Below are 19,420 nucleotides of genomic sequence, written 5' to 3'. Positions count from 1 at the left end.
ACTTTATTACAAGAGAGTATTCCACTTTCAATAAAACAAGTGGAAACTACCAGACCATTCATGTACTCACATTCCATGAAACTATATTTTCTTGGCTATTTTCTTATTTCCTTGTTGTCCTGAACACGGAAGTAAAGGGTCTGACATGTTTTTAAAATTCTGGCTGAAATATACACTTTTTTTTGTCCTTCTCTCCTATTTCCTAACCAGAAGTGAAATTAAAGATGAAGAAGCCTAAGCAAGGACCAGCATGGAAACTTCCAGCAATATCACAGAGTTTTCAGCAAAATGTGATGGATTTGGAAACTTCTCAGTTTCAAAATGGCTTCTAAGTGACACTCAAAAAGTGACACACGGAAGCTACATCTCATTATCCTGTGATTTAAAGAGTTGCTTATTTGCATTTGAATGTTTCTTGCCATGGGGAATGACCTTTCAGAAAGCAACTTCTTTGTATTTTTACTTAGACGTCTTATCTGATTGCCCCTAAGCTATCATTACAAACTCCATTAGGGCAATTTTTGTCTACCTAAGCTGGGGGACTGGAATAGACTAAGGAATGAATCAAGTCTCCATTCTTTTCAGCCATCCTCAGCTTTGGTTTCAGGGCAAGATAGACCCAAATCTACTTCCCAGTTTTCTGCTTAGAGAATAAGATGCTCATCTTTAAATTAGACTCTTGAAGTCCTTTAATGGAGGAGACACACAATGTTTGCAAATCATCACACATCTTCAGAGGAGGATTACCATATTCTTGAAATATTATGGAACTTTCATGTTTAATCTTCTAGATTAAAACAAATTTATCTCTTGATTTGAAGACAGCTGGGTGCATTGAAAGTCTGGAGAGCTGTGACTCAAATCTTGATTGTAATTTCACACCAGTCTCTAGGCGCCTTGGGGCAAATTACCTCCGTTGACCAGGCTGCAATTTTACCATTGGGAGCACTGGAGTAGATGGTTCCTAAGATCCTTCTCGATTTAGATATTCTAATGACAAATTACATTGAGGAAATTATCTCCAGTTGTTGGTTCAGTCTTCCAAATCACCAAAGGATCTGATTTTGAGGTTAGGCTATTAGAGTTGGCTCTTAATATTCTACACCCTGGGCTTCGGATCAGGCTGTCTAAAGACAGGAATGCTGGGTCTCCTTGAGATGACTGGCTTGCTCCCTCATTGGCTGGGATTCTTCATGTTCAGAGGTCCACTGAGAACTTCAGCTCACCATCATTTATCATTTACAATGGTATCTCAGCAGTCAGGTGTAAGACGGTGATCTGGACCCCTCACTGACGTTCCACCCAATTCTCCAGATAGCCTTTTCACTAATTTCTTTCATTCCTCCTTCATGACTGCGTCATGGTCCCTTTAAGGCAGCGGCCATAGTTGAGTGGTGGGAGCAGCTGCTGGCAGCAAAGAGACTTGCAGGATTTGGCCTACCCTGGGCCACTCACCGCGCACGCTCAGGACCGGGGGCTTGGTGGGAAAGGGGGGAGGGGCTTAAGGTGCGCCTGCGCATCAGGGGCGCGCGCAAGGGGCTGGTTTGGTGATCCCTTTAAGAAACCGCAGGCGGAGGAATTTCTCTGAGAGAAAATAATCCTACTCACGGGGCCCCTTGGAGGCCATTAACCCCCCGAGTCCCGGCCCCCCTCGCCCGGGCAGGCCCTCCCGCCCACGCGCGCACCCGTGGGATCTCGAGCTCTCCGGCCCGGCGCGCGGCATCCGCCCCCTCCCCACTCTCCGCGCCGGCCCGGCCGGGTTCTGGGAGGCTGCCGCGAGGCGGCCGTGCCTGCAGTGTGGGCGGGGGCCGGGGGGCGAGAGGTTCCGCCGCCACTGCGCCGGGAGCCGCAGCGGTTCCGAGCGGGGCCCAACATGGCGGAGAGAGAGGTGGAGTCCGGCCCCCGAAAGAGGGTAGGTGAGGTGAGGCAGAACTCGGGCGGCGGGCGGCGGGCGGGCGGCCGGCGGCGGGGGGCGGGGCGGGGGCCGCGTCCCGGGGCCGGGAGTGGGCCGAGCGCAGGCTCGTGGAGGAGTCGCCGGGGCCCGGCTGGGGAGAGGCTGCGGGCAGGACCGAGGCCACCTTGAGTCTGGAGCGTGCTGGAGAGTGGTCCTTCGGCAGGTGGGACAAAGATTTGCTCCTGGTTGGGAGGGGGAGGGGCGGGGGCTGTTGTTTGCTTTTTAAAAAAATTTTTCCAGCACTGGGGGTGGGTTATCTGGGACAGGGGAGGGAAGGTGTCAGATTCTTAAGTGCATCTTTAGGAAATCAGAGTCTGGAAGTTTGAACTGGGGAGAGGTCAGGTGGGGGTGGTGGTGGCGGTGGCGGGAATAAGTCGTGGAGGGGGTCTCGGGAGGAATAACCGGGAGGGTACACCATCGCGAATTCACGTCCCTGCCTCCTTTCCCCTCCCCCCATAACCGTTATCAAAACCGAGGTGGAGGTGGTGCTCTTACCTGTGGAGAAGTGGGGTCGTTGGCATGTCCTGATTTAGGAGAAAGATTTTGGCAACTATAAATGTCATGTTCTAGTCTAGACTCTTTACCAGCAATTAAGAACGTGGAAGAGTGTGACAAGTTTTGTCATAACAAGGATGTACCCAACCAACCTGCAGAGGTGAAGCCAGTTCTTCTAATAGGAGTTGTTGAGTGCCTTTTAAAGTTCGTCTTGAAACTTTTCTTATTTAACTCAGAATGGTTTTTTTTCAGATGGAGAACAATACCGTACTATTGATTGAGCAATATTTTTCAGAATTTTCTTTTACTTCCTCTCCTTCTAGCCCGTTAAGCAGTAAGTTTTCCTATCAGGAATCTTCCTTTTGGGAATCGTCTCAAAATGATCACGTTACTGTGAAGCCAACCCCGTAAAAAATTACTACTAAATCTTTATTGAGAAAGCTCTTTGGATTTAGCGTAAAATTAGCAATCTCATAATGATGTTATAGCTAACATTGTGAGTGCTTACCATGTGCCTGGCACTGTGCTTTACAAGAAGAATTTAACCTTAGGTTAACATTATAAAAAAACCCATTTTGCAGATGAGGAAATGAAGGCGTAAAGGGGTTACGTAATTTACTTAAGATCAGATACCTAGTTAGGAGGTTGAGCTGGGATTTGAGTCAAGGTTTGTCCCAGCTACGTGCTGGTGTTGGATGCCACATGGGAGTTTCTTTAATTTATTTCTCTTCTTAAAAGTTTAAATTATAAATAAGCAAAGAAGTGTCAAATAGTATTTTTTCAACAATTTATTAGGAAAATATTTTCAACTACACAGCAAAATTGAAAAAATTTGCCCGGAGCATTCATATACCCACTACCTAGATTCTACCAATAACGTTTGACTATATTTATTTCATCACATATTTATCATGTCTATCCCTTTATCCATTTATCAGTTATTTTAATGCATTTCGTTGTGGGTTTTGAGCAATTAAAATTTAATGTTGATAGTCTCAGGTTTATAAAATTTTAGATATTTCTTGTATAATAATTAGTTATTGGACAAGTTAAAATGTATGATAGTATGTCTGAATGTTTCATTTAGTATAAATATTGGGTGTGGAATGCACGTGTTTTGAAATTTTAAATTGTCCTTTGAGCTGTCAGTTTTAAACTGGATCCTCATTATGCTTCAGTAAAGGCAGATGGCATGTGGTCCACCAATGAAAATATATAGGGTAAATTACTTTAGGTGTGTAATGTTCCTTCAAGGAGATCTCTGAATGCTGTTGTCATTCACCTTATACGATAGAATGTTCTAGAAAACATCTATGCCCTTTGGTAACAAATTCAACTAGATTTTAAATACTTCTTTCTCTTCTGATAGATTTAAAAAGGTGCCACACTGGTAGCAATCTAAGCTTTATTTTTTAACAACATGTCATACACACAGCACTTGTACAGGTTTTCCCTGTTATTTTACCAGGTTAATTGTGGCGGAAGGTTGCTTTCAGTATCTTTTGGGCTACATAATCCATTTTGGTTTTGATATTTGGTTAGAATGTTGAGTAGGCTAGTCCTGAATGGTACACGTGGTACATGTGCTTTTTTCATTTCTCGTTTTGTGTGTGTGTGTATGTGCTAAATTCCACGTGAATGCCATATGTATACTCCAAGCAGATTAGTGGGGACTGTGTTCAGAAGTACAGTATCTTTTTGAATAATTTGACTGTTTGCCTTGAGACAGTCAAACTACATAGACCTAGGTAATAAGTTTAGGCTGTTTAATCTGAAAGTGATGCCATAGTATTGTATTTATGATGCTTACTGCTTTTGACCTTCATAATCATAAGTTATAAAATATCATTGGGGACCTATGCTAGTTGACTGTATTCTAGGCATTGTGCTATGGAGTTTATGATTGTTTACGATGATGTATTTTGGCTCTCCTGCTAAATTGTGAGCTCCTTTAGGGTAGGGTCCTTTTTAGTACTTTTTGCATCTCCAATACTTATGACCTCCACATAAGAGGAACTCAAAGGACATACTGATTTTTGAAAAGAAAAGTTTACCTGTTATAATAGAGGCTCTGTGGCTTGAGTACCAAGTTAATCTGCTTTGTAATTTTAGGAGCTTGTATAAACTTTTCCTATCATCCTGTATACCCAAAGTTCTCTCCTATGGATCCAGATTTAGGGATCTTCTGATTGTTCTGGATTATGGTTAGATGGGAGAGTGTATTTTAAGACCATTGGGTTAACAACTCTAAATTCTCTGCAGGCCTTCCTGGTGTCTTCTGTTCATGCTTGTGGGCAATTAGAACAATACGTATTAATTAGATAAGAATGATTTGATTGTATTCAGACTATATCTGAATGCCAGTCTCTCAATTTGTGGGCATGGGGAAGCTGCGTATGCAGGTAGGTCAGCACTATATCCATCTATCATTTCTGCTATAGAAAGATCCAAGTTTGTAGGAAGGCCATTATTATAGAGACACACACACACACACACACTTTCTCTTTCTTTAAAGTAAGGATATTTTTGAGATAGTATTTATGCATTTTTTTAAGATTGTAAAATTATTTTCTAAAATAAGTTTTAAAATTCATTAGGTAGGCTTATTGTAAGTAGTGGAATTATTTTATGCATGGCTATTATAATAAACTTATGAAGCATGACTAGATCTGGTGGAAATTTTTTTGTGTGAAATCCCTGTATCTTTTCAAAGTTTACGTACAAAATAATAACTTTTGTAAATGTATGTGTTATTACCTGGTTTAGTAAGTTGTATCTATTTTCATACTTAAACTTGTCTGTATATTAAATTTGAGGTGTATGTTTGTTATGCTTAAAGAAAGAGAAAGCAAATGTATAAGGAGTATGCTTCCATTTTTGTAAAAACAAACTGACCTTTCTCTCCCCTCCCCATTTATGTGTCTATACTTATATATTTATGAGCTTGGAGAAAATTGTGAAGGATACGTATAAGGCTGTTATTGTTGATTACCTTCAGCAAATGAGAAAGGAAAGGGAAAATAAAGGAGAAAACTTTTGCAAAATGGAAAAATATGGTATAAAGCTAAGTGAAAATATAGACTATAAAATGTTATCTATATTGTTATTGTAAGTGTGTAAAAATTGAACATACGTGTAGACAAGAAATAGAAAATAACGTGAACAAATGAAAACATTGATTTTATTGTGTGATGGGCTTATGGACAAGTTTTGTTTTGGATTTCTGTTATTTTAATATTTTATAATAAAATAATTGCAAAAGGTTGATCCCTCTTAATTCCTTAATGAACTTTTAATCTTTTGTCTTTTTGCTAAATGTGTTACTTAAAAGCATGGTGGTACATATCATTAAAAATACTTGCAGTTCATGTGTACACAATGTAAATCATCTGCTTTAAGAATGCATTGGCCCTTCGTATAAATAGCGAGCATTGGAAGAGACCATTGTAGTGTTGACAGTGATCCCAACTTGTTTCACAGTGCCCGTCTTGTAACTAGCAGAGACTTCTCTAAATAATGGTAATACTTGGTATTTATAAACGTTTAAACTCCAGTCATTATTCTGAATATCTTATATGTAATATATCTTTTTTTTTTTTTTAAGATTTTATTTTTTCCTTTTTCTCCCCAAAGCCCCCCGGTACATAGTTGTATATTCTTCGTTGTGGGTCCTTCTAGTTGTGGCATGTGGGACGCTGCCTCAGCGTGGTTTGATGAGCAGTGCCATGTCTGCACCCAGGATTCGAACCAACGAAACACTGGGCCGCCTGCAGCGGAGCGCGTGAACTTAACCGCTCTGCCACGGGGCCAGCCCCTTATATGTAATATATCTTTTAATCCTCAATTCTGTAAGTTGTAGTCACTATTACTGCCCCATTTTATAAATGAGGAAACTGAGGTACAGAGAGGTTTGCTCAAGGTCATAATATAATAGATTAAACCAGGATAAGTACCATTTGAAATGTACTGTTTGATAAATAGTATAGGTTAGAATTAATTATAATATATAATAATATATACATTAATTATATATAACTATATTATATATAATAACAGTATAGGTTCAGAATTCATTATCTGGAGTTTTTGGTTGTTAAAATAAATTGGATTGCATTTCAATCAAACTGATGTAAATTACTTCTCAGGTAGCATCAAATTAACTTTTTGCCTAAGAAATACATTCTTGTTTGAGATAACCTTAAAACATATCTTTGCAACTCATAGGTTTATTTTTAAGAAAATATACACTAAATATTTTAAAGCTATGATTTAAAGGTAAAGTTTGTGTTTCCTTTGAAATGGAGTGATTTCTTTATTTACTAAAGAAAATATAAGTAGATAAATGTAAAATTGCCATTTCTGTGGCTATTTAGAAGATATTTTTGAGTTCTATCTTAGGAAACCAGCTGCTCTTTAAAGATGATTGACGTTTCTTTTAAATATTCTGATTATATTACTATGTTAACTATGTAATTGTCTTAGCAAAGGAGAGAAAGGAAGGCATTATGGCATAGTATTAGGTTGAACTGTATGGAATTGCTGATATTAGACCATTTGACCTACAAAAATGCATTTTCATATGGCTCAATCTAATAGAGCATGAGCTTTTCAAAGTCAGGTTATGGTACAATCTCTGGTATTTAGTAATATTGGGATGATAACATCCACATCACCTTTCTTTCTTTCTTTTTTTTTTTTTTGAGGAAGATTAGCCCTAGCCCTGAGCTAACATCTGCCGCCAATCTTCCTCTTTTTGCTCAGGAAGATTGGCCCTGAGCTAACATCTGCGCCCATCTTCCTCTACTTTATGTAGCTCGACAAGCAGTGTGTAGGTCCGCACCCAGGATCCGAACTGGCGAACCCCAGGCCACTGAAGGGAAACATGAGAACTTAACTGCTGTGCCACGGGGCCCGCTCCCACGTCTACTTTCTTATACTTAGAGAATACTTATAATGTTATTTTAATTGCATTCTTACCTTCTTTCTGGCCTCCCAGAGCTTGAGCTAGCTGCTTTCCTGCCTTTGACCAAAGATAGTACCTGAGCAAACCTTTTCTGTCCAACATATAGACTACTGTGTGCTGTAAGCTCTTTGAGGTCAGGGATCATATGAGTTCATCTTTCTTTACATCTCCTGACATGTTGTCTTATATATTTAAATGTTTTTTATATATATATATGCACTCGCATATATTTCATGCCTATGTGTTTGTAGGCAAAAATAAAAAACTTTCTATGTTTCATAATTCCATATCAATATAGAATATAAAGTATAGATTGGTACAGTGAAACCCCGTGTTATTATTGCATAGCTTTTTTTTTTTAAAGATTTTATTTTTGCTTTTTCTCCCCAAAGCCCCCCAGTACACAGCTGTACATTTTTAGTTGTGGGTCCTTATAGTTGTGGCATGTAGGATGCCGCCCCAGCATGCCTGACGAGCGGTGCCATGTCTGTGCCCAGGATCTGAACTGGTGAAACCCTGGGCCGCCGAAGCAGAGCGCGAACGTAACCTCTCGGCCACGGGCCGGCCCCTGTTACCCAGCTTTGACAACTAAACAGTTATCAACATTTTGCCATCCCTATCTCGTCTAACTTCTTCCTTCCTTCCTTCCTTCTTTTCTTTGTGTTTGAAATAATTTCAAAGAAATTTCAGGCATCACATCATTTAACCTATAAATACTTCTGTATGTATTTCTAAGAGATAAGAAGTTTTAAAAAATACAACTACAGTACTGTTAGACCTAACAAAATTAAGAGTTCCTTAATCCAGTCTGTGTTCCGATTTCTCTGATTCTTTAAGTATCCTTTTATAGTTGATTTCTTTAAGTCGCTATCCAAGTAAGGTTTGCCATTTCATTTGGTTTGTGTGTCTAAGTTTCTCTTTAACCATCTCCCTCCCTATCCTATACCCCCTGTACTTTTGCCCATGCTGTTTGTTGAAATAACTAGGTCACTTGTCCAGGAGGACTTCCCACATTCTGGATTTGGCTGGTGAAATACTTGTGTTTAACATGTTCAGTTACCCTTCATATTTCCCACAAGTTAGTGTTAGATATAGAGGAGTGGTTCTCAACTTTGGCTCAAACTTTAGAATTACCCGGAGAACTTTTAAATGTCGATTCTGAGGTCACAGATCAATTAAATCAGAATTCATGGGGTGGATTCTAGGCATCAATATTTTAAAAAATTTCCCAAGTGATTTCAGTCTGCAGCCAGCCTTGAGAACTTGAATTGGTAGGGCTTTATGAGATTTAGATTCAGTTTCTTTGGAAAGAAAAATTCATAAATATTGTATAATTTATTTCCAATTAGATAATTTTAAGAATGAAAAGATGTGCTGTTTAATAATTACAGTGGGACAGTAGCCATAAACCAGGACTGTCCTGGACAAATTGGGATGTATAGTCACCCTATTAGATTATGCTGTGAATTCTTGTTGCGTCATTCCGGGAGGCACATAAGTGGTTGTCACACTTTTAGTGGTATTAAAATTGATCAGATTAGTCAGTGGGATCCCACCATCATACTTTCTTTTTTTTTTTTTTTAAAGATTTTATTTTTTCCTTTTTCTCCCCAAAGTCCCCCGGTACATAGTTGTATATTCTTCATTGTGGGTCCCTCCAGTTGTGGCATGTGGGACGCTGCCTCAGCGTGGCTTGATGAGCAGTGTCATGTCCGCGCCCAGGATTCAAACCAACGAAACACTGGGCCGCCTACAGCGGAGCGCGCGAACTTAACCGCTCGGCCACGGGGCCGGCCCCACACCATCATAGTTTCTTGACTTTTCACCTAATAGATTTATCAGCAACTGATGATTTTTGCCCAGATCTGTTATTTCATTAGAAGAGTTTTCTATCATTTCTCCTATATTTATTCACTGGAATTCTTACATAAAGAATTCTTTCATCAATTATTTGGTTACTCTGTAATGTCATTTGTACAGGAAAAGCAGAATAAACGTTTATCCCTCTACCCTGCCCCTTTTTTTGTTTTTTTAAGCAGTTTTCAGAAGAATGAATTGATGCCTTGGCAAATCCCAAAGGTGAAATTTGGGAGAGGATATCATTATGAATTCATGGATTTTAATATATTTGATTTTTTAAAAATTTATTGTGGTCACTATTCTTTTTGCTGTTTAAACTTGTCACATTTTTGATCGCTGGCTATCTGTATTAGTTTCTTAAGGCTGCCATAACAAATTACTACCAGCTTGGTGGCTTAAAACAAGAGGAATTTATTCTCACAGTTCTGGAGGCTAAATGTCCTAAATCAAGGCCTTGTTCTCTCTGAAGTCTCTAGGGAAGAATCCTTCCTTACCTCTTCCAGCTTCTGGTGGATTGATTTGTGTTCCTTAATTTGTGGTGTTCCTTAATTTGTGGCCGCATAACTCCAGTCTCTGCCTCTATCCTTATGTGAGCTTCTTCTCTGTGTCTTCTTTACTATCTCTTCTAAGGATACTCTTAATTGGATTTAGGGTCCATCCTAATCCAGGATGATCTCATCTCAAGATCCTTACCTTAATTACACCTGCAAAGACCCCTTCTGCTCACATTCAAAGACCCCTTCTGCTCACATTCAGAGGTTCTCAGTGGACATGTCTTTTAGGGGCCACAATTCAAACCACTATAGTCCACCAAGTCGTCCCTAAAACTTCGCATCCATCCCATGTGCAAAATACGTTTACCTTATCCCACCATCCCCCAAAGTCAACCAATTACAGCATGAACTCTTAAGTCCCAAAACTCATCTAAATATCAGCAGCTCAAAAACTCCCAAATCTCACCATCTAAATCACCTAAGTGAGGTATGGGTGTGAGTCTGGGTATGATTCATCTGGGGTAAAATTTCTCTTTATCTGTAGACCTGTGAAACCAGAAAACAAATTTTCTGCTTCCACAATACAGTTGTGGAACAGGCATAGGATAGACATTCCTATTCTGAAAGGAGGAAAATGAATCACTGGTCCCAATCAAGTTCAAAACCTAGCAGGACAAGTTTCATTAGATTTCAAGGCCGGCGAATAGTTATCTGTGGTTTGATCCTCTGCCTCTGTGGCTTGGTCCTTGGAGGTGCTGTAAACCTCTGCCCTGGGCCTGCTTCTCTGGCCTCTGCCTCTGTGTCTGTGGCTCTGTCCTCAGAGTCATTTTCCTTTTTTTTGAAAGGTAGCACATGTTTGCAGCTGGGTAGCTTTATTAACTCTTTCCTGCCCTTAGAGTTCCAGAAGTCAGACAGCTTTTTTTCATTTTTGTCTAGTCTCTGTTCCTTTAAGTACAGACTGGCAGTGTTCTTACTGGTATAATATGCTCAAAAACCTTGTGAGTCTCCTCTCTATATTAAGGGGACCCACATACTTAGACGAGAGGGTTCTTTACAGATCCTTCCTGGATAACTCCATATTTCTGACTTAAGCTGAGATGATTCATTGGATCCATGAGTGACCCATCTAATATCTTCAGCAAATGGTTTTCTAGCCACACACTTGGCCGTATCTCTAGAGCACACTTTTCTAATGGTGAATTTCCTGAATTTAGCATCCTTTGCAATCTGGATAGGCTGAGAACCTCCTAAATCATCAAGAGTTGTTTCCTTTTTGCTTAACAGTTCCTTCCTCAATTTATCTCTTTCCTTTTGCTTTTACTTAAGCAGCAAGGAGAAACAAGGCTGCACTTTGAACGCTTTGCTAAGAAATCTCCTTAGCTAATATCCAAGTTCATTGCTTCTGAGTTTTGCTTTCTAGCCAACAGCAGAACACAATTCAGCCAAGTTTTCTGCTATTTTATAGCAAGGATCACCTTCTAATTCCCAGTAACATAGTCTTCATTTTCTTCTGAGATCTTATCAGAAGCGCCCTTAACATTCATGTTTTTCCCAGCATTCTGTTCATGGTATATGTATTTTTTAAGATGATATGAGCTTTCTCTTTGCTACTCACTTCCTTCTGAACCTTCAACAGAGTTGCCTTTAATACCCATATTGGTACCAACTGTCTCTTCAAGGCAATCTGGCCTTTTTCTACCATGTTTCTCAAAATTTATCCAGCCATTACCCATTACCCATTTCCAAAGCTACTTCCACATTTTTAGGTATTTCTTACAGCAGCACGCCACTTCCATGTACCAAAATCTGTATTAGTTTTCTTGATTTGCCATACACAAATCACCGCAACTTGGTGGCCTAAAACAACAAAAATTTATTCTCTCACAGTTCTGGAGGCTAGAAGTCCCAAATCCACATGTGGGCAGGGCCATGCTCTCTCTGAAGGCTCTAGGGAAGAATTTTTCTCTCTTCCAGCCTCTGGTGGCCCCAGGTGTCCCTTGGTCCGTGACTGCATAACTCCACTTTTTGCCCCTGTCTTCACATAGCCTTCTCTGTCTGTCTGTCTTCTGTCTCTTCTAAGGGCAGTCTTCACTGGATTACAGCCCACCCTAATCCAGGGTGATCTCATCTCACGATCTTTGCATTAATTACATCTGCAAATAAGTTTATTCCAAAAAGGTCTCATTGTGAGATTCCCGGTGGACGTAACTTTCAGGGGCCACAATTCGGCCTACAACAGGGTCTTTAAGGTTACCACCTGAATCCTTTTTAAAAATTGTTATTTTATAGTTGAATAATTACCCTAAAACTTTTTGTGTTAAAATATACATAACATAAAGTTTACCATTTAAAGTGTATAATTCAATGACGTCAAGTAGATTAACAATGTTGTACAACTATTACCACTCTCTCTTTCACCCCAAACAGAAATTCTGTACACAATGAGGAATAACTCACTGTTGCCCGTTCCTCCAGCCCCTGGTATGCTTCAGTCAATTTTCTGCCTCAGTGAATTTACCTATTCTAGATATTTCATATAAGTGGAATCAGACAGTATTAGACCTTTAGTGTCTGGCTTATTTCGCTTAGCATAATGTTTTCAGGGTTCATCCATGTTGTAGTATGTGTCAGAACTTCATTTGTTTTTATGGCTGAATAATAGTCTATTGTATGTATATAATACATTTGTTTATCCATTCATGCGTTGATGGACACTTGGGTTGTTTCTGCCTTTTGGCTATTGTGAAAAATGGTGCTATAAACTTAAGTATCTGTTTGAGTCCCCACTTTCAGTTCTTTTGGGCATACCTAGAAATGGATTTGCTGGGTCATATGGGAATTCTGTGTTTATCTTTTTGAGGAATCCACAGAGGCTGTGCCAGTTTCCATTCCCACTGGCAATGCCCAAGGGGTCTGATTTCTCCATATCCTCTCCAATACTTGTTCTTTTCTTTTCTTTTTTCATAATAGCTGTTCTAGTGGGTGTGAAGTGGTATCTCGTTGTGGTTTTGGTTTGTATTTTTCTATTGACTAATGATGTTGAGTATTTCTTCTTGTGCTTATTGGTCATTTGTATATCTTCCTTGCAGAAATGTCTATTTAAATCTTTTGCCCATTTTTTAATTGGGTAGTTTGTTTGTTGTTGAGTTATAGGAGTTCTTTATATATTCTAGATATTAAACTCTTATCGGATATGTGATTTGCAAACATTTTCGCCCATTCTGTGGGTTGCCTTTTTAGTCTATTGATAGTGCCCTTTGATCCAAGAAAGTTTTCAATTTTGATGAAATCCAACTTACCTGTTTTCTTTTTGTAGCTTGTGCTTTTGTTGTCATATTTAAAAACCATTGCCAAATTCCAGATCATTCAGTTTTTCCCATATGTTTTCTTCTAAGAGTTTTATAGTTTAGCTCTTTAATTTAGATTTTTAGTCCATTTAAAGTTAATTTTTATTTATGGTATAAGGTAAGTGTACAATTTTGTTCTTTTGTATGTGGATATCCAGTTTTTCCAGCACCATACGATGAAGTCTCCTCTTTCCCCATTGAATGATCTTGGCACCCTTGTCAAAAATCATTTGACCTTTGTGTTAATCAGCTTGGACTACCATAACAAAATACCACAGACTGGGTGACTTAAACCACAGAAATTTCTCACGCTTCTGGAGGCTAGGAAGTCTAAGATTAAGGTGCTGGCAAGGTAGGCCTTGTTCTGAGGCCTCTTCTCTTGGCTTATGGGCAGCCACCATCTTGCTGTGTGCCTTCATAATTTCTTCTTTGTGTGTGTTGAGAGAGAGAGGCGCAAGCTCTTTGGTGGCTCTTATAAGGACACTAATCCCATCATGAGAGCCCTGTTCTCATGACCTTGTCTAATGCTAATTACCTCCCAAGAGTCCCATCTCCAAATACCATAATATTGAGGTTTCAGGCGTCAGCATATGAATTTTGGGGACACAAACATTCAGTCCATAACAACCATGTATGTATTTTAAGTGCTTATTTGTGCACTCTCAGTTCTATTCCATTGATCTATGTGTCTCCTTGTACCAGTACTACACTGTTTTGATTGCTGTGGCTTTGTAGGAAGCCTGAAATTGAAAAGTATGAATCCTCCAATTTTTTTCTGTTTTTCTACTGAGGCAGATTAGCCATGAGCTAACATCTGTGCTAGTCTTCCTCCACTCTATGTGGGTCACCACCACAGCATGGCTGAGTGATGTAGGTCCATGCCCGGGATCCAGACCTGTGAACCCTGGCTGCTGAAGTAAAGCGTGCCGAACTTAACCACTACGCCATGGAGGCCAGCCCCTGTTTTTTTTTTTCAAGATTTTTTTGGCTATTTGGGGTCCCTTAAAATTCCATGTGAAGTTTAGGATAGTTTTTTTTTTTTTTCTATTTCTGCAAAAAATGCCGCTGGGATTTTGATAGGGATTGAATTTAATTTGAATCTCTTGGGTAGTATTGTCATCCTGTGTCTTCCAATCAGTCAACATGGAATGTCTGTCCAATTATTTAGGTCTTTGTTTCTTTCGGCAATGTTTTGTACAAGTCTCTTGGTGTACAAATCTTGCACCTTCTTGGTTAAATTTTTCTGAAGTATCAATCAATGTAATACACACATTAATAGAATGAAGGAAAAAACCACATGATCATCTCAGTTGATGTAGAAAAAGCATTTGAAGAAATCTAACACCCTTTTATTATAAAAGGACTCAATACACTAGGAATAGAGGGGAAGTTTCTCAACATGATAAGCGCTATATATGATAAGTCATATAGTTAACATCATATTCAATGGTGAAAGACTGGAAGCTTTCCCCCTAAGATCAGAAATAAGACGAGGATGCCCTCTTTTCTCAAATTTACTCAATGTAGTATTTGAAATTCTAGCCAGAGCAGTTAGGCAAGAAGGAAGTCCAAGGCATCCAGGTTGGAAGGAAAGAAGTAAAACTATCTCTATTTACAGATGACATGTTTGTATATCTAGAAAACCCGAAAAATTCACCAAAAAAACCAAAACAGTAAACCCTGTGAGAGCTAATAGCAAATTCAGAAAGTTCACGATAAAAAAATCAACACACAAAAATTAGTAGTATTTCTATACACTAGCAATGAACAATCCTGAGAGGAAATCAAGAAAATGATTTCATTTATATTAGCATCAAAAAAAAAATATTTAGGCACTTGTATCTTTTTGGCTTAACTGCAGTAGTCCTTGAAAGACTCTCCCCTTTTTGGCCAAAAAGATGTACCTAGGCTCATCCTATCCATTCCTATCTCAGATTTTGAATTAACTCCGGGAACCCTGGTACCTTTCAGTGGGGAATGGTAGAGATTTCGGCAGCTTTTTGAAGTTAGTGTCTTTTTTTGAGGAAGATTAGCCCTGAGCTAACATCCGCTGCCAATCCTCCTCTTTTTTCTGAGGAAGACTGGCCCTGAGCTCACATCTGGGAACCCTGGGCCATTGAAGCGGAACGTGCGCACTTAACCGCTGTGCCACCAGCCCAGCCCCTGAAGTTAGTGTCTTTTTGAGATGGTATCAGGTGTGTATTTCTCATTTGTTCCTCAACCTACATCTGGCCTTTCCCTCTGTTTTGCCATTGAAATTCTTTTTTTTTCCCCTTCTTCTCCCCAAAGCCCCCCCCCCCCCCCCAGTACATAGTTGTATATTCTAGTTGCAGGGCCTTCCAGTTGTGGGACGCTGTCTCAGCATGGCCTGATGAGTGGTGCTAGGTCTGTGCCTAGGATCCAAACCAGGAAAATCCTGGGCCGCTGAAGCAGAGCACGGGAATTTAACCACTTGGCCACGGGGTCAGCCCTGAAATTCTTTTTAAGATCACTGAAATGACCTAGTAATCACCAAGTCTAATGGATGCTTTTCAGAACTTTTGTTATTTGATCTCTCTTAGACATCTGACCATATTGCCCATTCCTTCCTTGAAACTTCTCCCTTGTTTATAAGATGGCTTTCTCATGGTTCTCTTGAATTGCTTCTTTTCGTCATCTTTGACTCATTTTGCATGCTCAGTAAGTGTTGTTCTCTCGGCCTGTATTTTTCTTGGGTAATCTCTTCTACAGTAGTTTTAACCTCTACCCATTAAATAATATTATGTGATTCCCTTTCTAATTCTTTGCTTTTTTGTCTTTAAAACTTAAAATCTGTGTTTGCAAATGAATACTTTGACTTGTATTTTGCTGTCTTACAAGTATTGGTAATTCAGTATACCTAAAACAGAACTTTTTATTCCCCTGGCGAGTACTTAGTCTCCCCAGTGGTGCCCCATTCCTTCTCAACCCGTTTTTCTTCCTGTGTTCTGTGTTTTAATTATCGTCTTCTAGTCACCCAAGTTAGAAACCTGTGAGTCTTGCTTCTTCCCTTGCTCTTATTAATCCAGTTTTAATTGGTAAGTGTTGTTGAGATTACCTCAGATATGATTTTTAAAACTTTATTTCTACTGCCACCACCCTCGTCCTGATACTCATTTTGCTTGCTTTGTCTTCTTACTTTCCTTGCCTTTACAACACTCCTTTTCCCTCTCCCTTCTCTACTGTTTTCTCTACCCTATTCATTTTATATACTGGAGACTGATTTATCTTTGGAAATGAAGATCTCTTCATCTAAAAGGTAACGAGTTGACTCCCTTAGTACAATGCCAATTCCCCAAGATAGGTTCTGTTTGAATTCTCTCTCTGTGGCAAGAGGCACGTTGCCTTACAGCTCTGCCTCTCCTAGAAATTTACTTTTCCTTCATGGAAGTGTTTCTTTCTGCTTATCTCTGCTACTATCATGCTAGCCTTGGTAGGAGTCCTTCTTGGGCCCTGCAGCCCGAATGTGGATACAGAATCTTTGCAGGCTGTGGCTTTTGAACAAGACTTTATTAAAAGTTTAGTATAGTAGGAGGGAGTTAGAAAACAGATATTGGCTCTTAAATATGGTTGACCTAGGAGAAATGGGCACCATTTACCTGCGGAGCCTTCAGCCACTCTTCTAGTGAGCAGAGGACACCTTTTCTTTGAAACCCAGCAGTTTGAGATCCGGGGGAAAGAATGCATTTTCCCTCCATTGTTCTAAGGACCTAACATTCTGACCTATAATTTGTTGTTTTTAGGCTGACTATCATTGGGAATATCAGTTTGCTTCAGGAGATTCGCTCTCCCTGCTTCAGAGGTGTATCATTACTCTTTGGCCCCAATGGAGTGAATAGACCAACATTAGTGTGAGAGATTCGTTCATTCAACAGATATTTAGGACATGTATCAGGTGTGGTTTTAGGTGCTGGAGAAATAGTAATGAACAAGAAAGACAAAGTTCGTACCTGTGGTGGGGGGACAAGATAGAAAATAAACAAGAACTAGATAAAATAATTTCAGGTAGTGAAGAAAATCAGATAGCATAGGATAATATGATAGTGAGTGATTGGGGTGGGAAGAAACAATATCACATATTTCTCTGAGAAGCCAGTTTGTGTTTTTTAGATATGATCTCTTAAAAGATTCCTGGGGCCGGCCTGGTGGTACAGCAGTTCAAGTGCGCATATTCCGCTTCTCGGTGGCCTGGGGTTTGCTGGTTCGGATCCCGGGTGCGGACATGGCACCGCTTGGCACGCCATGCTGTGGTAGGCGTCCCACATATAACTTGGAGGAAGATGGGCACGGATGTTAGCTCAGGGCCAGGCTTCCTCAGCAAAAAAAGAGGAGGACTGGCAGTAGTTAGCTCAGGGCTAATCTTCCTCAAAAAAAAAAAAAAGATTCGTTAGCTCCTGTATACAGGATGAACTTCAGGGAGCAAGATGGGAAAAAGAGTCATTTAGGAGGCTCTTGGTGTAATCCATATGTGAAAGTGATCATTGGAAAAGGTGGAGATGGTGAGAATTTGTTGTGATATATTTTGGAGGTGGCGTCGATAGGACTTACTGATGATTATAGGGAAATAAGACTACAGACCCCTAGAGTTTTACTTTGAAAAACTAAATAGTTGCTAACACCATAAACCAAGATGGGAAAACTGGCAAAGAATACACATAGTATGGGGATGAAGGAGGAAACTATTATTTCCTTATTTTAGATTGCTCTGCTAATCTAAATTGCTGATGATTAGTGACGACTTCAGTGTAGCCTAGATCAGAGTTTCTCGGCCTCAGTACCGTTGCCAGTTTGGACCAGGTAGTGGTTTGTTGGGGGAGGGAGGAGTTGTCCTGAGCAGTGTGGAAGTTCAGCAGCTTGCTTGCCCGCGATCAGCTCCGTGCCCACTGCATCCACAGTACTGAGTCCTCGTTTGTGACAACTCAGAATATCTCCAGACATTGCCTAATGTCTCCTGGGGGCAAAATTGCCCCCGTTTGAGTACCACTGGTCTAGATATTTTTACCATGTATCCTAAAGACCTGTCCAAATTGTTCTAATCTATGTATCCAGCTGTTTCTCATGCCATTCTGTTATATAAAATCTGATACTACCACATTGATTGACATGCCAGTTTTCTTACCATTGTGCCTTTTTAAAAATCATATTTTATTCAGCCATAACTACTACTTAGCATATTTCTTTCCAGGGATATTTCTATGCATGTGTACGTGATTAACATTGTATGTACAATATGTTAACATGATTAACTTCATATGTACAATTTTGTTTCTTGAGTTTTTTAACCTAAATTTTCATCGTAAGCAGTTTCCTCTGTTATTAAACATCTACTTGTAAACCTAATTTTACTGGCTTTATAATATTCTGTGGCATAGATAAACTGTAATATAGGAATATTCTTCCATTCTTAGATTGTTTGAATTTTTTTTCCCTATTGATAATGGGGCTATACTGGGGGAAATGCCCGGACATTGTGATAGCCAAAGGAGTGATAGCCAGAGGGTTCAAGATTTCTTTCTGGGGTGATGAAAATATTCTAAAGTTGATCCTGGTAGTGGTTGTATAACTCTCAGTATACTCACAGTCATTGAATTGTGTACCTCAAATGGGTGAATTATATGGCATGTGAATTATATCTCAATAAAGTTGTTACAGAAAAAGGAGGCTAAAGCAAACAGCATTGTGTAATTTTTGTCTGTAGCTCTGCTTTCCTAGAAGTGAAATTACTGACTCAAGGCATGTCAAAGATATATTTAAAATAAGGTTTATTGAGGTATAATTTATATAGAGTAAAATTCACCCTTATTGTTGTACCCTTATTCACCCTTATTATTATTGTACAATTCTGTAAATTTAACAAATGCATATAGTTCTGTAACTATCACCCCAGTCAATATATAGAACACCTCCATTATCACCCAGATTCCTTCATGCCCCTTCATAGTTAGCCTTTCCCCTACCTCTAGTCCCATATCTATTTTCTATTCTGTAATTTTGTGTTTTCAGAAAATCATATAAATGATACAATACAGTATGCACCCTTTTGAGTTTTCCTTCTTTCACTTAGCAATATACAGTTGAGATTCATCCATGTTGTTGCATGCGTCAGCCGTTCCTTTTTACTCGTAACTAATATTCCATTTTATGGATGTACCACAATTTGTTTATCCATTTGCCAGTTGAAAGACAATTGTATTGTTTTTAGTTTTTGTTGATTGTGAATAAAATCATCATAAACATTTGCCTATAGGTTTTTTTGAAATACTATATTTTAACAAAAATATACTTCCTT

General features: G+C 39.4%; 1 protein-coding gene across 6 annotated transcripts in view; it reads left to right on the top strand.

Moving 5' to 3' along the window:
• Positions 1-1,410: 1,410 nt before the first annotated feature.
• Positions 1,411-19,420, top strand: part of ZMYM4 (zinc finger MYM-type containing 4) — a 168,273-nt gene continuing 150,263 nt past the window's right edge. Inside the window, exon 1 of one of the 6 annotated variants that reach the window (XM_014840093.3) lies at positions 1,411-1,912. In XM_014840093.3, the coding sequence (XP_014695579.1) occupies positions 1,874-1,912 (39 nt within the window). In that variant the 5' untranslated portion in view covers positions 1,411-1,873. Of the gene's footprint in view, positions 1,922-2,015; positions 2,118-19,420 lie in introns of those variants that run through there. The other 5 variants (XM_070510346.1, XM_044770327.2, XM_044770325.2 and 2 more) reach the window with 5 other exon arrangements.

Source organism: Equus asinus, chromosome 5, assembly GCF_041296235.1.
Source record: "Equus asinus isolate D_3611 breed Donkey chromosome 5, EquAss-T2T_v2, whole genome shotgun sequence".
NCBI classification, from domain to species: domain Eukaryota; kingdom Metazoa; phylum Chordata; class Mammalia; order Perissodactyla; family Equidae; genus Equus; species Equus asinus.
This window is presented reverse-complemented; position numbering and strand designations above follow the sequence as displayed.